The sequence below is a fragment of the Pundamilia nyererei genome, unplaced genomic scaffold (assembly GCF_000239375.1).
Source record: "Pundamilia nyererei isolate P.nyererei 1_Seehausen unplaced genomic scaffold, PunNye1.0 scaffold00124, whole genome shotgun sequence".
In the NCBI taxonomy this organism is placed as follows: Eukaryota; Metazoa; Chordata; class Actinopteri; order Cichliformes; family Cichlidae; genus Pundamilia; species Pundamilia nyererei.
The window spans coordinates 660,967-680,610 of NW_005187525.1; the positions used below are offsets into that span (position 1 = coordinate 660,967).

A 19,644-nucleotide genomic window follows, 5' to 3' on the forward strand; every position below is an offset into this window, starting at 1 on the left:
GCTTTGATCCTACTGCTTGAACTAAGACTGTACAAATTTAAGAAACACAATGGCAACATTCAACAATTAGACTTAACAGCTCAGATGGAGCAGGGTTGGCAAACAGAGGGTTGAGTAAATTTGCAATAATTTCAAGCAAACTTTTTGACTTTGTCATTATAGGATGTTATGTGTGGAGGTTAGGGGTAAAAAATACTTTAATTCATTTTGGAATAAGGTTGAACCATGATAAACATGATAAACACTGCGAATACTTTCTGGATGAACTGATATCAAAATGTGGATCATATTTGTTCTTTGTTAAGCTTTATTGAGTACGTCCCCTTGTCGTCCACTCTTGTGCAGGACATCTCGATCTGCCGAACAGTCACGCCCTCTGCAGCTATGGGCATCATAGCACCACGAGACTTTGTAGATGTTATTTTAATTAAGCAATACGAAGATGGCAGCATTTCTTCAAATGGTGCGTAATGACTCAATGTTTGTCTCTCACTCTTCTTGTACTTCTGTCTTTTTTTACTCTCTAAGGTTGATTGTGATGCGCACTTAAGCACCGTTTTTACTTCCATGGCTCTTTGAGATGTTATGATGATTGGGATAAATCGTGGGAGAAATAATTATCTGATCGCCTGTAAACTTGCACAGAAACGAACAGCGTTGGCTGCTTCAGCACCGTGCTGACCCAATCATGTGGTTAGAGTCAGAGCCAAGTCAGGTTAGTTTGAGGCACACAGTTTACGGTGCCACTCAACATGTCGTCCACCTCTCAGTTTTTGTAAGCTGGGTTGAAGAAACGAGTGATTGATCTTGAAGGGTTTTTTGCACCATTTTAGTTACATTTTAGCAAAGAAGCTCAGAGACGTACAGATACACAGATGGAGGCCCGAGCCTCGGCCATAACAACATATCAAAGCTTATGTGGTGATACTGTCTGAGTAGCGACACTTATGGTTATACCTATATTGTTATATACCGCAGCAGCTTTCTGCAGCGTAATGGTGGGTATAAATACAAGTGTCTGTGAAATGAGGTTTCGGCAGAGGGCAACGCGACCATTACAGCGAGTATACTGTGGCCTTTAAGGTGCCCATATACCCTCTGCAGTGGTTGCTTCGCTCGCCGCCCCACAGTCATCACACAGATGCAGTCATTTATACCCGCCGATAAGGCACAAGAAGACGCTGCAGTTTTCTCCTAAATGATAGGTATCGCCACTCAGATAATATTGCATCATACTTGCTGATAAAGTCGAGAAGAAGTCAAAACCAGAAGCCAGGACTTTGTCAAGTGGTTGTTTTTTTGCAAAGTTCCTTCCACAAACTCAAATTTGTAAATGGTTGCAACATCTTCCTCTGTGTGTCAGTGTATCTCTGAAAATGGTGGTTAAAAAAACCTGCACGATCGTACACTTCTCTTCAACGCACCAGGCTGCAAAAAAATAAATAAATAAATGGTGCACGACCGGCCGACGTGCCACAAAAATGATGTCTTGCAACGCAGGATGTGATGTGAAAATCGCCATGTGACACAAGCAACACGGTGAGCATAAAACAGCCTTAGGAGGAGCAGCCAGGAGCAGTGTGTGTGCCGTTTGGGCTGCTGCAGCCGTATACACCAGTACGCTCGTAAAGTGAGAGCAGTACGACAGCACTCTGACAGACAGCCCAAGTTCTAAAGACGACGACACTTGGTGATGTAAAGATGTATGACAAAGAAGCAGAGTGGTATACGCAAAGACAACTAACTTTATGAATCATTTTTTATTATTTTAAGCAGTGCTGTCCATGTGCAATGCACAGTTGACTTTTACCTGCACAATGCAGCGCATGAACAGTCTGGGACACTTTCTCCCTGACAGTGATATCACAAATGTCGACTTTATTGTAAAAGACATGATAACAGTGGAGTTGAAAATACTGGCTGTAACTGGATGATTAAAGCAGCTGACCTACTCCCTGGCCATAAAGTCAATTCAGTTTTTGTCGTGAATCGCTGTGTGGCAGGCAGGAGATTGGACCAAATGCAGGACTCACGGACATCGAAGGAGAGAACTGAAGAAGGCAGCTTTATTTTGGCTGTAAAACTCTTCATACAGAAAACAACCTGAAAACAGGGAACTAGAAATACCAACGTAAATAAATACACTAAGACACTGGAAACCAGAGCTAGGAACTACAAGGAGCACAGAAGGAAAAACAGCGTATTGAGGGTACGACGCGACAACGAGCAGGCGAAGACAGGACTAAAATGCACAACAGAGAAATCAGGGAATGGGAGACTGGAGGGAAACACAGCTGGAAATAATCAGGCAGACGAGACGGGGACAGAAGCTGAGCACAGAACAGAACTATCAAAAAACAGGAAGCACATGACAGGGACAGCGATGGGGTGATATGGTGCTACAAGGTCATTAAGATCAGATGGGGCCTGATTATTTAAGACCTTGTATGTGAGGAGCAGGATTTTGAATTCTGGATTTAACAGGAAGCCAAAACAGGAGAAATCTGCTCTCTCTTTCTAGTCCCTGTCAGGACTCTTGCTGCAGCATTTTGGATCAGCTGAAGGCTTTTCGGGGAGTTTTTTGGACATCCTGATAATAATGAATTACAGTCGTCCAGCCTGGAAGTAATAAATGCATGAACTAGTTTTTCAGCGTCACTCTGAGACAGGATATTTCTAACTTTAGAGATGTTGCACAAATGGAAGAACGCAGTCTTACATATTTGTTTAATATGTGCATTGCAGGACATGTCCTGGTCAAAAACAGACATAATAAATAAATGAATAGGACATTCGTCAGAGAAATGTATAGAAGAAAATAACTGAGGTAAAATCACTATATTATCAGAAGCATTTGCCATTAATCAGCCTGTTCTGAAGACGCCATCAGTTTCAGTGATCAGTGGAGCGTTAGGAACTACAATGCAACAAACTGATGCAAAATATGCTGGTTACTGTTCATATGCGTGAGACATGCAATAGCATTTTTATTGTGATGAGGTTAAAGTGCACGTTTACATTGTTACAATCTAATATTCTCAAAAACGTTATGAATCTTTGATTTATTCTCACATGGACCGGTATAAATAGACTCATATGGTTATGTGCTTGTATCTTTTGTGTGATATCAAAAAGCTACCAATACAATTCACCCGAGCTGCGCTCCCCAGTCTGGCTACGTGAGAGGATTCAACCATCCCTGTGGTTGCATCTGTGTCCCCGTCTCAGGGTGAGTAACTAAACAATGCATTTCATTTGTGTGTGTTTGTGTGTGTGTTAAAAGTTTCTCTCTTTTTCCCCTTGTTTTTTCCAGAGAGCCCAACAAAACCCAGGTGCTGACTTTTTTCCAAACCGACCTAGGAGGCTACCTCCCTCGCTCTGTGGTTGACTCATTCTTCCCCTCCAGCATGGCGGAGTTCTACAGCAACCTGGCCAAGTCTGTTAAATCACTCAAGGACTTTTGACACAAAGAGTTCAATTCCTGCCTGAGGGCTGCTCACGAGTAGTTCAGATGTTCATGCCATTTTTAACAGTCTAAGTCAACAGTAACGGACAAGCTCAGATTATCAGATGATCACATGAACATAGACGTATTTGTACACGTGTTAAAAGCATGAAAAACATTCCTTTTTTATGAGAATAGTGTGGCATTAGACATTTCCTCTTCTTACTAGCGTGTAGAGTAAACATGCACATTGCACGGCTCTTAGTCAACGTATGCTGATATCGTTTATTGGTTTTAACTTCATACCTCACATTTACAGCTGGTAAAAGAAGTATGAAACACATCACCGATGTTTCAAGTAAATATATTTCGAAAGTTCCTATTGACCCTTAAATTTTTACTATGTGTGTAACAACCCAGTTAATCCACACATGCAACGAAATCAAACCATAGAGGTTCATAAAGTTATTTATAATAACAAAAAGGGGCAGAGGTTAAACACGTGAAGAAAGTCATGACTGCAACTGAAATCCATCAGTAATTATAACGCAATCCTGCCACTCAGTGCAAATTAATATGAGCTTGTTCAGTCCCACCTGATGGCTTATAAAAAGTAACATTACCAAGGTGTCACACAAGAATCTCATGATGCTCTGCAGCAACTTTATTGTTGCAAAAGATACTGATGGCACTGGTTACAGAGGAGGTTTTAAAATACTGAAGGTTTCAGTGAGCACTGTTGGGACCATAATCTGACCAAAAACCAGCCACAACCAGGTGATTCCTGCAACATTTCAGACAGAGGAGTGAAAAGAATAATCAGAGGAGTTTTCCAGCAGTGAAGGACCACTTGTAGAAAGCTACAGAAACACCTGGATCAGTAGGTACTGTTATTTCAAAGAAAAAATGAATGCACTCCACCCCCATGGCCTGTATCCATGTTCACCATGCGTAACTTCATTGCTGAATAAAAAGCATGTTGAAATACGTTTAAAGTTTGCTGAACTTTTAAACAAATGCTGGGAGAATAAAGTCTGTTCAGATGAGACCAAAACTGAACTGTTTGATGCCATAATAGAGATCATCAGAATCAGAATACTTTATTAATCCCGAAGGAAATTATGGAAAATTATCAAATTATTATCATCATCATATTATCCAAGAAACGCTATACCAATGGTGAAGTTTGGTGACAGGAACATCAAGGTGTGGGGCTGTGTTTTCAGCTTAGGGTGCTGGCAGGCTTCACATAAGTAAATGAAGGATGTGTGGGGAGTGTACGGAGACATTCTTGATAAGAATCTGCTGCTTAAAGACTGTTTATGGGGAAGAGTGGGCCACAACTCCCAGCAATGCATAGTTCTTCATCTTGAAGCTGCCATCACCAACAAAGGCTTCTGGATAAATTTCAGTAACCATGTTCAATACTTACACATCATTTTTTGACATCTATGGTTTGATTTCTTTGCATGTGTGGATTGGATGGGCTGTTACTGACATCTGTTAGAATTTCATGACAGTAGCACTGTTTCAAATATTTACTTAAAAAATGAGTGACATTTTCTATACTTATTTTACCTGCTAGTTCGTGTTGTACTTGAATTCCTGTGGTTTTGTTCACCTGCAAACGATGAATATCTACCTCTTTTATCAGTTATACTAAAACGATGAAGTATACATTGGAATTCGTGGGGAGCCCTTGTAAGCAAAACTTTTTTTTTTCCTTCTGGCGAACCTAAAATGCCTTTAAATTGGATATTTTTAATGCTGTTCACCTGAGCAGAAGCGTCTTCCTGTGACTTTCATGGCTGTGTTTTCTGAAGCACAGTTTCCATTCAGTGGAACTTCGGTAGACTGGTTCAGTAATGACCAAATCAATTATATTTCATTTAGGAAAACCTAAAAAGGTTTTTCTTTTTTGTTGTTGTCAATTTTATACCAATTTATAAAACTATGACTGACAGATTTGATGTAAAAAGTTTTGAAAAATAACTATTTTAAGTGGCATGAGGTAACTGCATGTGTAAGACAGAATGATAAGAATAACTGCTGTGTAACTGGCTTAAGATATCAAACTGTTACAACCCAATTCAAAAGAAAAAGGAAATTTTCGGTGACGGTGAAGTATCGGCAAGGTACGGTAAACGTCACACGTGAAACAAACATAATGATGAAATGACAGTGAGACAGAAAATAAAAATAAGTGGTATTTATAAGATGAATATAAGAGATAAAAATCACGAATGTTAATAAACGCTGTACGCGTCGTGATATTTGGACAAAGTTTTGTTCTGATTGGCTGACCCATTATGGAGGATAGCTGAATATGGGTAAGAGCTTATTTCATCTTTTTCTGTTTTAACAAGTAAGCAAACATTCAATTGAATCTGTAGAAACTACAGTAGTCTATTTGCAGTGTTTTGGGGTTTTTTACAGGGAGGGGTTACAGTTTGTAAATCCTAAAGACAAAAGTACGTTTCTGAATGGAAGTGCACTGATTTTAATCTTAATTTAATCTAATTTCATTTTCAAGACAGAGTGGGGGACTTTGCTAGCACTTAATAATAATGCATAATAGTGTCATACTAAGCATTATCAAGGTATTAGCAAGAGCTTAATTCACCTTTTACATTGCATTACACTGTATTATGCCATTTATAAATATAGCTATTTTATTATGAATATGACCATGACTATGATTATTGCTAGCAGTGATGTAGTGTCAGTGATTGCTGTACACGGTGTCCGTATACAAAACCACATACTAGGGAGGATTACTTACATATAAAAAAATAAGTACTTGCTAATAGGTAATGCTTAATAGTGTGACACTATAAAGTGCTACTGGAGCTTCACATTAATTTATAGTGTTTTGTTTCTTCAAATTCTATTGATGGAACACATGGATTAGGAATTTTTATTTTTTCAGCATTATGACAATTTTTGCCAATTTGGATTTCCTTTCGAAGGACCATAACTGACAGCATAGACAAATAAAATCCCATTATGATCAATTACCTACAATTATCAACACTTTAATGAACCGAGTTCAAACCGACACGTGTATAATAGTCCCCACTGTATTCACTGATTTGAGAGGTTGTAATCACAGAGTTGTGGTTGTAATCAGTAAAAATAAATGAATATGAGTAAACTTTGAATGCAGCTCTCAGTATATTTGTGAAAACGTCAATCAACACATTTGTGAATATTTTTTCTGTAACTGTATATCATAAAAAGTTATGAAAATATTTTTCAAGTGAAAATGTCAGAATACAAGAACATTTTTTTTCTACACTTTTTATTCTTCAAGCTCTCACGTTTTCCAACACATTCAGGCTCTGTGGTGCCTCGAGGCCACCCTCGTGAAATCTGCTATTGATTGTTTTGTCAAAGACATTCACACCATTGGCCTGCTGGTGTGAATGTCAGTATCCAAGACATTTTTGTGTAGGGCTCTTCCAGTGCTCATCCTGCTTCTCCTTGAATAAAGAAGCAGATGATGGTCCCGTTGATGCGTTAGGACCTGTCCAGTTCTCTGGCTGTCTCCTGGAATTTCCTTCATAATCTTGAGCAAACCTTCTGGCTATGGCACGTATTGATGTGCTTGGAGGACTTGGACTAGCTGTGCAAGGGTCCAAGTTTCACTTCACACTTACTATAGTTTCACTGACCCTAGCAAAATGCAAAACTGGTAAAAAAAACAAAACAGAAACTATGAGAAGACCAAATGTCAGTGGCCTCCGCCTGTAAAACCGTTCCTATTTTGGGGGTCGTCTAATTGTTGCCCCTCCAGTGCACCTGATGTTAATTTCATCAACACCAAAGCAGCTGAAACCCCCTGACAAGATCAAAATCCAAGAAGCTTAAGTGACTTTGTGCTATACTTTCATTAAAAAGGTGTTCCTTTCATTTGTTACTTATGACTGCATATTTGTTTTTCAGACATTAAAAACACCTTTACCTAAAACATGACAAATTTCACTATAACAGCCCAGCACAGGACTGCTGTGGTCAGTTGCATCGTTAACAGTGTTTCTTTTATTGTGGCGGTTTTCTGTAGCTTTTTCAATCTCTTTCATCAAAAATCTCAAATGATTGTCAATTTCAAAGGCAGCTGTGGTAGCAAGTAGGAGTGAAAACAATCAGACATCACCTGAATCCCAGTGACTAAAGCCATTTATTGAAGATACAGGAAGTTGTTCATATGACCTGACTGGTGGCAGAGGGAGTAAAACTGCTTGTTATCACATACTTCAAATGTAGTCCAGTGTCTAATTTCAGGTTTTCATGTACTGCATATATGCTTGGACAATGGTGACACTTGTCATTCTAGATGTAACAAACACAGGCTACATAACTTTGTAGGTGTCATGGAGCAAAAAAATGTCTTCTGTAATTAATTGAATCTCTTAATAAGATTCAGTGTCAAGCTACTGCAGCAGTAGGCAGGCACAGGTACCTGCAGCTGTTGAGCTGCCTCCAGATTCCAAATTGGTTTTGTTTGTCGCCACATTACAAGCTTTTACAGTACAAATATCATTAAGCAAGCAAGTTAAAGCAAAACGAACCTTGCAGTGTTCAAACCCATGCCAATTAACTGGGTTTTGTATTATTTCTCGAGATGTGCAGTTGTCCTTTAATTCTGAGAAATATTTTGTGTGTTTCTTTAACCAATTTGACAGTTTTAGAGTCTTGTTTGCATACGTGGGACGTTTCCTTTTTCTCGCCACAAGATTGAAAAGCAACAACTTGTCAAATTTCACTCTTTTCTTCTGAAATTCAAAGTAAGTAGATGCAAAATTACTGCATAAAAATGAAAAAAATTGCAATGTCTTTGGTATAAAACTAAAAGAATTATTAACCTGATGAGATTTTTTTTAAAACAAAAAAGAGAAAAAGTCCAACATCTGTGTCCTTGTTTGCTGCTGAGGCTGCTGTATGCTGCTGTTTTTTTGTTTGTTGTTTTTCTTTGTTTGTCCTGGGGTATTTGTTTTTTTGTTTTTTACTTCAATCAGTGCCCATAAGCTGTGCCGGTCATTCTGCACCCCCCAGCCTCCTCTTGAGGACCACTGTGATGGGTCCTTCAGGCAAAGCCTTGATCATGTTCCATGCCTCAAATCGAGTCATGTCTTGCAGACTTATTCCCTGGACCTGCAACACTTCATCTCCACTCTGCAGACCACTCTGCTCTGCCGCTCCCCCTGAAATATCCAAAAGACATTTTTTTTAATAACTGTCCAAAAATTACGATTACTGCTCTTTTTGTTTGGAATCAAATTCGTTTTTTCCCCAAAATAAACTACGAAAGAAACACTTGTGATTACGTTTTTGTGAATACTGCCAGCTTCGTGAGCGCACCTGTAAAGATCCTGTTGATGACTAAAGGTCTGTCTCCATGGATTGAGCCTTTTCCTCCCTCCAGAGTAAAGCCAACACCACCAGCACATTTCTCCAGCTCCACACTCATTGGAGCGCCCCATTCCTCCACTGCGACAGCAAAGACACAGAGTATATGTAGCCTGCATAGTATTTATAATAAAAATGTCTATTCTGACCTGGACAAACCTACAGAGCTATGTCTGCATTTTGTCAATGTTTCTCAGTTTAAACATTTGATGTTTTCTGTGTTCTGTTGTGAATATTTGAATAAAACATATGTGTATGATATTTGCAGTCTTTGCATTCTGTTTTTATGTATTTTGCACAGATCCCCAATTCTTTGGAAGTATTGCATTTTGCTTGATGGTTGTGTGATTTCTGCTAAAATAAATTGGGGATAATAAATTTATTCCCAGTTGTCTGACTGACCAGCAGGATTTGGCTCTTCGCTCCTACAGCTTCCTTCCTCTCTTCCCTCCTCCACGACTCTCTTGCAGATGACAACGACAGCCAGCTTCAGATTCCGGGCCTGACGCAGAGCAGTGGTGGCATCAGTGTGCGTGACACCCCACAGTGTTTGTCCATTTATAGACAATATCTCATCGCCTTTCTGAATTGTGCCCTCCTGAGCTGCCAGGCCACTGAGAAACACTTTGTGGACCTAAACATAAGATAATCAGTGAGACACAAGTAGGAAACAGCGGCAAATTCAGAGATCAGGTAGAACTAGCCTTAACACAGTTTGGGAGAAGTTGATTTCATATTTGTTTTATTGTTGTTTTGCTAGATTGGTATAAAAATGAATAAAGCCAGATTTGACCCACACACTGTGGATAACACAAATCCTGACTAGATCAGAGTAAGTATCGGAGTACTGGTAAACAGATGAACAGATTTTGTTTACTCGATTACTTGAATATGAATACATGAATCTATTAGTAAAGAACTTCTAATGCTGAATTACAAGATAAGGAGAAGTCCCAACTAAACTTATTACCTTCACTAAGGATCAGAGAAAGTAGAGCCTGAAATGACAGCTTCACTACCTCATTACTTTTTTTTATTAAACTCAAAATTTAAATGAGCATTTTCAGTTCTTATGCAGCTGCTGGTAATAACTCAAACTTGTTCCTAGTGGGTGTTGGACTCTGCCAGGGTTGCACTTTGTCGCCAATTCTGTTTATAATTTTTACAGGCAGAATTTCTAGGCATAGCCACGTGATGGAAGGCTTCCACTTGGGTGGCCTCAGAGTCTCGTCTCTGCTTTTTGCAGATGGTGTGGTTCTGTTGGCTTCATCAGGTGCTTCCCTCCAGTTTACACTGGAGTGGCTCGCAGCAGAGTGTCACCACCTCCAAGTCTGAGGCCTTGGATTGGATAAGAGTGGAGTGCCCACTTTGGGTCAGTGACGAGTTGCTGCCCAAGTGAAGGAGGGTCTTGTTCACGAGTGAGGGGTGAGGGGAGCAGGAGATTGGCAGGGGGGCATCTATGGGAGTAGAGCTGCTACTTTTCCACACTGAAAGGAGGCAGTGGAGGTGGTTCAGTCTTCTGGCAAGGATACCTGCTGGGCGCCTCCTGGGTACAGTGGTTCGGCATGTCCCACCGGGAGGAGGCCCAGGGACAGACCCAGGACACTGGAGAGATTACATGTTTTTGCTGGCCTGGGAATGCCTTGGTGTTCCCCTGGACAAGCTAGAGGAGGTGGCTGGGGAGAGAAGGGTCTGGGCTTCTCTGCTTAGGCTGCTGCCCACGTGATCCAGGCCCAGATAAACGGAGGGAGATGGATGGATGGTATGGCTCATTATCACCAACAGATGTGACGGATATATCTGTTGGTGAAGCCAACTGAATATGTCGCAGAATATCAGCTGAGCAATCAGTTGATGTGGGCTTGCAATTCGATGACCTGATTTGCTGTGATTGCTGTCAATCACTGTTTCATGTTTTCTTTTAAACATTATTTTCAGTGGATATTCACAGGGTTCGATTGCACATTTTTCTACTGCATTTTAAACTAATGCCAACTTTTCAGTGAATACAGTTGCAATGCTTTTTATTTCACATTAGACAGAATAACATTTTGGAAAAAATAGATTAGAATTCAGTAATATAAATGTGTAGTGTGTATCTTACAGTAACAGCTTTGTTCTCCAGGTCAGACCCTCCAGCAATGGTAAAGCCAAGCCCAGCTCCCTCGTCTTTATGAAGAATCACAACATGGATGTCCACTAGTTGCTGTGGAAAGATGTAGGTTTACTTGAGCGGCCATTTTTAAGGCATTTTTTCAACAGTAATCCATTTCTATTTTCTGGATCATGTTTTTCAAATGTAATATTTTTACATGTAATAATAATAATAATAATAATAATAATAATGTATACTTTATTGATCCCCGTGGGGAAATTCCTCTCTGCATTTAACCAATTCACTCAGTGAAGCGGTGGGCAGCCATTGGGCGCCCGGGGAGCAGTGTGTAGGGACGTGTATATGTAATATTTATTACATAAATATTTATGTAATATTTATGCATATGAAATGTTGCACTTGCTTATTTGAATTTTGAGGGGTTTTTTTAATATTTAGTTTCAGGAAAGTTGTTAAGATTCACTGTAGGGTATAATTTAATATTAAAATGTGTATAATATAATACATTGTCAGAGGCCAATTTAAAAGGTTCAAAACAGGTTTGAAATACAACCATCCTTGTCATTTTGTTCCAAACACCAACTACAATATCCTACACAATATAGCAGAATCCAGTAAACTACGACACTGCAAACATATTTAGAGCATGTATGATACTGTGTGGTAAAGAAAATCTAGCAGCATTTTATTATATAGGAAAATTCATCTCCAGAAGACAAACTGCACAGCGTAACAAAATCAATCATGAATAATCTGTTAACATTTTTCAGTATCCTTCATCCCACACCACTCTGCATTTAATCATAATTATTATTAACCTCTGTCTCTCTTCCACAGCATGTCTTTATCCTGTCTTCCTTCTCTCACCCCAACCAATCACAGCAGATGGCCCCGCCCCTCCCTGAGCCTGGTTCTGCCGGAGGTTTCTTCCTGTTAAAAGTGAGTTTTTCCTTCCCACTGTCTCCACAGTGCTTGATCATAGGGGCTCATATGATTGGTGGGTTTTTCTCTGCATGTGTTATTGTGGGGTCTGTCTTAAATATAAAGCGTGCTTAATATAAAGCACCTTGAGGCGACTGTTGTGGTGATTTGGCGCTGTATAAATAAAATATTTTTTTATTTATGCACACAAGTAACAAACGTATTGTTCAAGAGAAATGTTAAATCCTCAACCTATCTTTCAACATGTCTGGTGAAAATATGTGCACTTTATTGGTCTTGGACAAGGGCATTTCAAAATTGCTCAATAGTGCCACTTACAACATCTTTATCAAAGTACTACAGACATGTAGCACACAGTGAGCAATGTTTATTAGTCCTTTATTTATCCAGGTAAAATCTCATTGAGATTAAAAACCTCATTTCCAAGAGAGACCTGGCATCATGGCAGCAAATGTTAATGTTATGTAAATGTTAATGAATTTTCGGTCACATGTGTAATAAGATGCTTTTGAGTTTTTGTTGAAAGGCGTATCCGTGGCATCATGGCAGATTTCTACCATTTGCCATGAAATTTATTTTGCAGGCATTCACTTATATATCTATTTCATTTATATTCTGCCAAATCACAACAGCAGTTGCCTCAAGATGCTTTATATTGTAAGATAAAGACCCAATACAGAGAAAACCCCAAATCAATCAAATGACCCCCTTGGAGCAAGCACTCGAGCGCACCATTTCTGAGTAAAACTTTAAAGAAAATTTTTCCTAAGTTCATTGACGAGGATGTATGCAAATGGGATCACTGGTTAGACCCTCTGTTGTTTGCAGTGCAGGAGATGTCCCCGGTCTCCACAGGATTTTGCTCCTTTCGGTTGTTGTTTAGCATCTCTTACAGTTTTTACAACTTGTCTCTAAAGATGTTGTGAATTAATGGAACTGTGATATACGACATGTTTGTTTTTTTACCTTCAGTGTTTCTTCATCTAAAGCCTCAACTTCCTGAATCATCTTCTGTATTTCCTGTGAATTGATAGCTGAGATGACAGAGTGCGCAGAAGCAGAAACAGAAGCAGTCTCGTTGTGAACTCCACCCTCCCCTCGATCAGTGATGCACTCCTTCAAAGTGAAGAGGCTGTATTTATGGAGACAGAAAGGCATTAGATCTGACGAGTGTCAGGTACCCATGAGCGCAAGCATAGGTACAAGTATAGAACTGTGCTCTATTTAACATGTTTTTAAAAATTAACTACTCCTTCTTTGATTAAACTGGGAGTATTTGTTAACTTAAGCCAAATTCCCTGAGAACAGAAGTTAACCCTTGTATGGTGTTCGGGTCTGTGAGACCCGTGTTCAGTTTTTTTCAAAAGAAAAATTAAACAATTAATTATTTTTTCACGTGTAAATGTGTTGTGTCTTTCCACTCACTCCACTTGAGTATAACTGATTTATTTATAACATTTTATATAAAAGAAAAACGAGAAGCACATTAATTCATAAATGTGATCTAACAAAGGTAAAGGGAAAAAATTAACCATGTTTGCTGTTCATATGTCTTGTAATTGGGATGAAGTAAACATCTGTTGAGTAATTTAACATAAAATTGTTTGATAGTGTTAATTTGGAAAGCCAAAACTCTAGCGGGTCCAACAGACCCATGAACACTGGCTGAGTAACAAAAATACGAACACCACACAAGGGTTAAATAACAAAGCAGTGCATTTTGCATGTCCACATGTCTCAACTGAAGTGATACCTGAAAGAGAATCCTCTGCCTGACGTGTCCAAGGCTAGATCAGACTCCTGCTGGTTAATGGAGTCCAGTGAAGAGGTGTCCTGCAGATTTGTGGAGGAAGGATTACCTCCACAGACGGTCAAAGAGCACATCAATGCTTGTGACACCTGTAACAAAAACACACTAAATCAGACACAAATTTAAAATCATGTTATTTTTGTGGAGAAACTGTAAACATACAAAGAGAATTACATCGGAAAGTCCAACAAATATTTTGAATCTGTAGATTGTAAATCGACCTTTGCTGATTTATGTGGAAGCCTTTTTCTTTCAAAACCCCTTCTTCTGTTTAGGTTAGGGAGACAGGTAAGAGGCCTGGATTTTCTTTTGGATTCCTCGTGATAGGTAAGTTAGTTTTGTTTTATTTCTAGAGCTTTTTCTTTGTTGTTTTGGTGATGCCCACCAGACTAATAAAATATTTGGTTGTTGTAAAACTGGAAACTCTGTGGCAGCCTTGGTCCTCCCTTGCGACCAGGAAGCAGGTGCAATGTCTTCTTGTGTTGCTCTCTGGCTTTCTCTAGGCTGGGGTGTAGCAGCACACACAACAGATACACAACATACATTCACCCTGCAGGAAAACGAGTGAAGGAGACCATTACAACCAAGCTGGGTTTGTTGGGTGCAGAGGTTGAAGAAACTTCCTCCCTTTCTTTAATCACACCTGCCCTGTGTCAGATGTTCCATTGACCCACTGAGAGGAATCACTTCAGAAACATCAGGAAAACGAGCTCATCCCAGGGATCAACTAGGATCATAATCTTCACCAGGGGCTTCCTCAGAGAGAAATCTCCTTCTCTACTGTAGATGAACAAACCCAGCACTTTAGGAACACTCTTATACTGATGTTTGCTTTGTGTGATGGTAGAGTCACTTCCCATCATCCTCAGATAAAGTGCAGAGGCTCTGGACTTTTACAGAGTGGTTTTATATCCAGTCCTGTAGAAAGTGCCAGGTGGTTCGTGCCAGGGTGTTGGGCCTCGGATGGGTTCAGCTGCCTGTCGCCTGTGGTTCGTTGAGACTCTCACTCTTAGGCCGTGGGTAACCCATCTAGGGCCTCCCTCCTTTTCCTGCTGGGATGGACACACAGCCAGTATGTGTGGTCTTATGTCTTCTGTACTCCTGGGGCTATGGATGGCCCGGATCTTTCTCTGTCTGCCTCTGGCTCCTGTGGGGCGCTATAATAACTTCCCACCCCTCATTATCAAGTACATTTCGTAACAAACAAAAATACAAAGAGACTCACTCCTACTCACAAACACCACAAAAAGATTGTTGATTTGTGTATCTGTCCATTTTCACATGTAAGCGAAGCTGGTAGAGGAACAAAATAATATTGTACTGATAAATGTTAAGGCTGAATATTCCCAAACGTGGGTGGGAATATTCAGCCTTGACTATATAAAATAAACACAATATATGTGTGAGATTACCTGATTACTGAAGGTAATTATTTTCCCCAGGCTTTCACTCTCTGGGTTGCTCACGGTGTTACTCTCTGTGGCCGGAGCAGCATTCCGAGCAGTCCTTGACAGCTTTCCTTCCTCCTCTGTCCAGTCAGAGCTATTTTGACCTTCAGTTTGATTGGATCTCATAGATGTTTCAGAACACTCAGAATCCACAAGCTCAGACTCCAGGTTGGTGGGTAAGGCTTCACTGCTGTCATGCACTGGAGCAGACTGATAATCATTTATCCCTGACTCCACATCAGTGTTGATAGTCTGAGAATACATGGAATCAGTGGTAGACTGATTAAAATGAGTTTCATCTTCAGAGGACTTTTCTGTTGTTTGTTGACAAGCTTCATTGCTGGCTGAGGCAATGGCACAGGGCGCAACAGAGGCAGGTATGTTGTCTTCCTCCTTACTAGGTGCTGGATCTCTGGACTGGATCTCTCTGGAAAATTCAGTTTTGTTCTTCACATTATCTCCATTTGAGGCAGAATAGGAAGAGCAAGGGGCTCGGGATCCCTTCTCCACTGGAGAGAGGGTTGTTGAAGGAGCCAATGGTCTTCTGTTGCTCCCCTTTTCTGGAGCTTCTGGACTGGAAAAAGTCTCAAAAGAGTGAATCCTTTGCTTGATTGATTGGTTGGTTGCAGATGATGCAGATCTGATGCCAAAGTTTCTGCTGAAGCTTGCAGCAGATGTTTTCTCTGATGGTTTTTCTTGCGTCTTCTGGTCCTGCTCATCCTTAATTTTCCTCAGACTCTGGCGAAACCAGGTAGGTTTGGGTGCCACTGGAGGCGCCTTTTTAAGTTCTGAAGGAGTTTCAGATTTATTTTCAGGAGTCATTGCGACTGTGTCATCGACCTCAAGGACATTCTCTTCGTCATTCATTGTAGCAGAAAGGCCGTGTACATTAACAGTAACTCTACTGTCTGTAAGGTGTGGGTAGTGATTCTGGCAGCTTTTCAGAGGAGGTGTTCTCGTGAACCCAGGGATCCCAAAGCTGTTCTTGGATAGGGTGACCAACACAGGCCTGTCTCTTTAGAGTTTTTCTCTTTGGCTGTGAGCAGTGAACAGCTGATGAACTACCTGTACACAAGACACAGACAAAAACAAAAGAATTTATTGTGCATTTGGAACATTTCATGTCACAAACTCAAAATCTAAATAGTTTTAACTTAAAGGTGGATGCATCTTAAAATCCACCAGCTTAAGAAAGACCTCTTGGGTTGGAATCACAGTTAGGGTATGTCAACTTCTTTGTAAGGCATTTTTCTGTAGACACTGTAATGTCAAATTGTATAAGACTTCATTTGAATTGTTATATCTAGTTCAGGGGTGTCAAACTAATTTTACATTATGGGCTACATACACCACACTTTGCTCTCAAGTGGGCCTGACCAATCTAAAGAAGTTACATATTTAACTGCTTTTCTACATAATAAAGAAAAAGCTGCTGTGGTAAATGAAGAAATCTGTCAGCACGAATCTTTGAACTTCTTCTTTTTCTGTTTTTTTAACTGTTGTAAGAAACATGAAATTTCTATAGTAGAAAGTGAAAACAGAAAGTTACAGAGGTTTTATTGGAGACATAGCTTAGGATTTGCAATTTGCTATAATTTGTGAAAGTAGAAATTTCTCCCATATTGAACAGCAGGAATTAGGTTTTCTTGTCAGAGGTGGTTTTTAGGGAAAAAACAAACAAACAAAACAAAAACAGCAGCCGACAACACTGTACACAACAGCAGACCAGAGCGTAATAAGCATGGGAAACTGGCCTCAAAGTACACTGAGAGATAGAGCTGTGCAGGAAATGGGATTTTATTCTGGTGGAAGCAAAACTGCAAAGTAACATGAAGTGCAGTCTTGGTCTTCTTTTGCTGCTGGTTCAGTGAATTTTGGTTGGAAAGTGACAAAACTGCAAAATTACAAACAATTACAACATTTAAAAAACAAAACAAAAAAGCAGCCCCTGCACTATGTTTAATCTATAAATCTGAAATTTGACAGCCTCATATAAAAAACTGTCTCTTAGAGCCATCTCATAGAATCTCTTAGAACCCAACAGGAAGTCAGCCATGTTGAGTCTGCTGACTAATTTTGGCTACATATCTCGCCATTTCTGGACCTCGTACTTTAACAAACTCCTTGTAGGGATTTCATCAGATCAGCATGATCTTCAGTGAACGGAATGGCTGGAATGCAAAGCTTTTGAGGTTTTTGTGAAAGGACATTGTCATGGCAGCACACCAAATTACGATCACTTAAAATGAGACTGCTGTAACTCAGTGACAGATTCTGCAAACTCCAGCAGACTTGACAGACATGATGAGAATCCGGATTGATATGCCATATATGACATATTTTATTGGTTTCATACATAAGAGTTTCAAAATGGCACCTTATGCATTTAGAAAGTCCTAAGGAAACACAGCATGAGCTACAAGAATGAAATTTGGTACACCTGTGTAAAATAATAAGGAGGGAAGGACACAAAAGTGCTTCCTAACAGACTTCCTTATTAAGTCTGTTGGGCCCTTGTTGGGACCATTTTTGCAGGATGTTTTACACAGTTTCAAGGCAACAGCCTCACACTGATACAGGGAAGCCTTAGGGAGTTGGTCTTATGCTTCTTAGTTGTAGCAATCACAATAACACTCTTTTTTTTTTTTTTAAGGGTTAAGCACAATATCATACTGGGCACCATAACTAGCACAAACTCTTAAGTAATCAGCACTGTGGTGGGACAAAATGACCACATCATCAACGTACATTAAATGATTAATAAGGTTGCCCACCATACAATCAGTCGTACAATCATTTAACTTGACAGAAAGATCATCAAGATCACCAACATACAAATACAATAATCCACCTTGTCTGACTTCTGTAGATACAGAAAAAGGTTCAGATACCTCTGTACCCAAATTAACTTGCATAGTTTGATGTAAATACCAAAAGTGTAAAATCCTTTATCCATTTGATATGCAGGGACCCCTCTGCTTTGCAATTTAACGAACATCTTCAGTTGATTAACTCTGTCAAATGTTTTGGAAGCATCTAAAAGCATTTCACCTCTCATCTCGGAAGCTTCTTCAGTTCCAAGCAATTAGTGGACAGTCCCAGATTTTCAGCCCTATTGGGAGTGTCCCTAAGATAGTCCTGGACCCATCCCTCTTAAGGACACTATTTAGAGCATGGCTTGGACACTCCCAATAGGTCTTAAAATCTGGGACTGTCCACCAATTGCTCTGAGAACGTTCACAGACATTACAAAAGCTCCCTAATTTCACATTATACTCAAAGTTAGAGAGTGTGGTTATCTGTTAAAGGCACGTTAAAGATACTTTAGATAGTCTTTTTTCCAAAAAACTGGCCCCATACAGTGGCCCCTATCAGACAGACTCTGTCCTTAGTCCCACCATGTGTCTCACGTGGGTGAAAACCTCTCTGCCCCAATCAAAAAGCATATACGGACAGACACATTTGTAGGATCATAAATCCCACTTTATTCACCTCATTCTCACAAAGTCTTTTTTCTATGTAACATTTACACTCATACTCCAGAAGACGTATCAGAGAGCAACAGGGGTTAGTATCTTGGCCAAGGTTCTTTGGCATGCAGCCGGGATCAAACCAGCGACCTACTGAGCTACAGCCACCAGATAAAACCAGTTTGCAGGGAAATCTACACTGACAGGTCCTTATAAAGTCCGCTAACATGACAAACCACTTTCACCACCTTCAAAAATACCAAGGCAGTTTTCTTACCCACCTATCCACACACACAGTGAAATATAGTCACACACAGAAACACACACACACACACGGTACACACAGACTATATAAGCCAAGACAGCAGAGTTCTGTTCTGTATTTCAGCATGTAATTGAAAACAAATATGGCATCTCAGACTGACCAGGAATCTCTCTCTTCATTATCTCAGGGATAAAATAAGCACACATCATTACACATTTTTGTTAATATTATGACATATTTTCACTGTTAAACTGTAGTTTTTTTCAAAACACATCTACATTTTGAGAAAATGTATTTGTTAGACTGAATTACTCCCTACCTCATATTTTTATTTGAAGAAATATACGAGATAGAAAAGAAATTGCATCTAGTAATCAGCCATTCCTGGATTTGCGTTGTTTTATTCTTGCACAAACACAAAACAATGCTGGTCCTACACATTTTATCACCATGGTTGTGGGGGAACGTTGTCTCGATTCACTCTGTATTGTACCACTGCACATGGTTGAAATGACAGTAAAGCCACTTGGCCTGACTTGACAAAACAATGCAGATCAGTACTCAGTACAGTGCAGCACTGATTAACAATGCTGCACATTGTTTGATTGCCAGTTAATTTGATTGTATTTTTAAAACATGTATACAAATAACGGGAGGAGGCCCCGGGGCAGACCCAGGACACGCTGGAGAGATTATATCTCTCGGCTGGCCTGGGAACGCCTTGGTATTCCCCCGGATA

At 39.9% G+C, this 19,644-nt stretch overlaps 2 protein-coding genes across 3 annotated transcripts in view; one reads left to right on the forward strand and one right to left on the reverse strand.

Annotated features, from left to right (window-relative positions):
* Nucleotides 1-6,606, forward strand: part of stard5 (StAR related lipid transfer domain containing 5) — a 15,957-nt gene extending 9,351 nt beyond the window's left edge. Inside the window, exons 4-6 of the mRNA XM_005742848.1 lie at nt 346-463; nt 3,136-3,229; nt 3,314-6,606. Of these exons, the coding sequence (XP_005742905.1) occupies nt 346-463; nt 3,136-3,229; nt 3,314-3,464 (363 nt within the window). The 3' untranslated portion in view covers nt 3,465-6,606. The remainder of the gene's footprint in view (nt 1-345; nt 464-3,135; nt 3,230-3,313) is intronic.
* A 996-nt stretch (nt 6,607-7,602) lies between these two features.
* Nucleotides 7,603-19,644, reverse strand: part of il16 (interleukin 16) — a 15,313-nt gene continuing 3,271 nt past the window's right edge. For both annotated transcript variants that reach the window (XM_005742849.1, XM_005742850.1), the window contains exons 3-9: nt 15,135-16,235; nt 13,666-13,811; nt 12,879-13,044; nt 10,959-11,060; nt 9,257-9,488; nt 8,807-8,935; nt 7,603-8,649 (exon numbers count right to left, since the gene is read on the reverse strand). In XM_005742849.1, the coding sequence (XP_005742906.1) occupies nt 8,483-8,649; nt 8,807-8,935; nt 9,257-9,488; nt 10,959-11,060; nt 12,879-13,044; nt 13,666-13,811; nt 15,135-16,037 (1,845 nt within the window). In that variant the 5' untranslated portion in view covers nt 16,038-16,235 and the 3' untranslated portion in view covers nt 7,603-8,482. The remainder of the gene's footprint in view (nt 8,650-8,806; nt 8,936-9,256; nt 9,489-10,958; nt 11,061-12,878; nt 13,045-13,665; nt 13,812-15,134; nt 16,236-19,644) is intronic.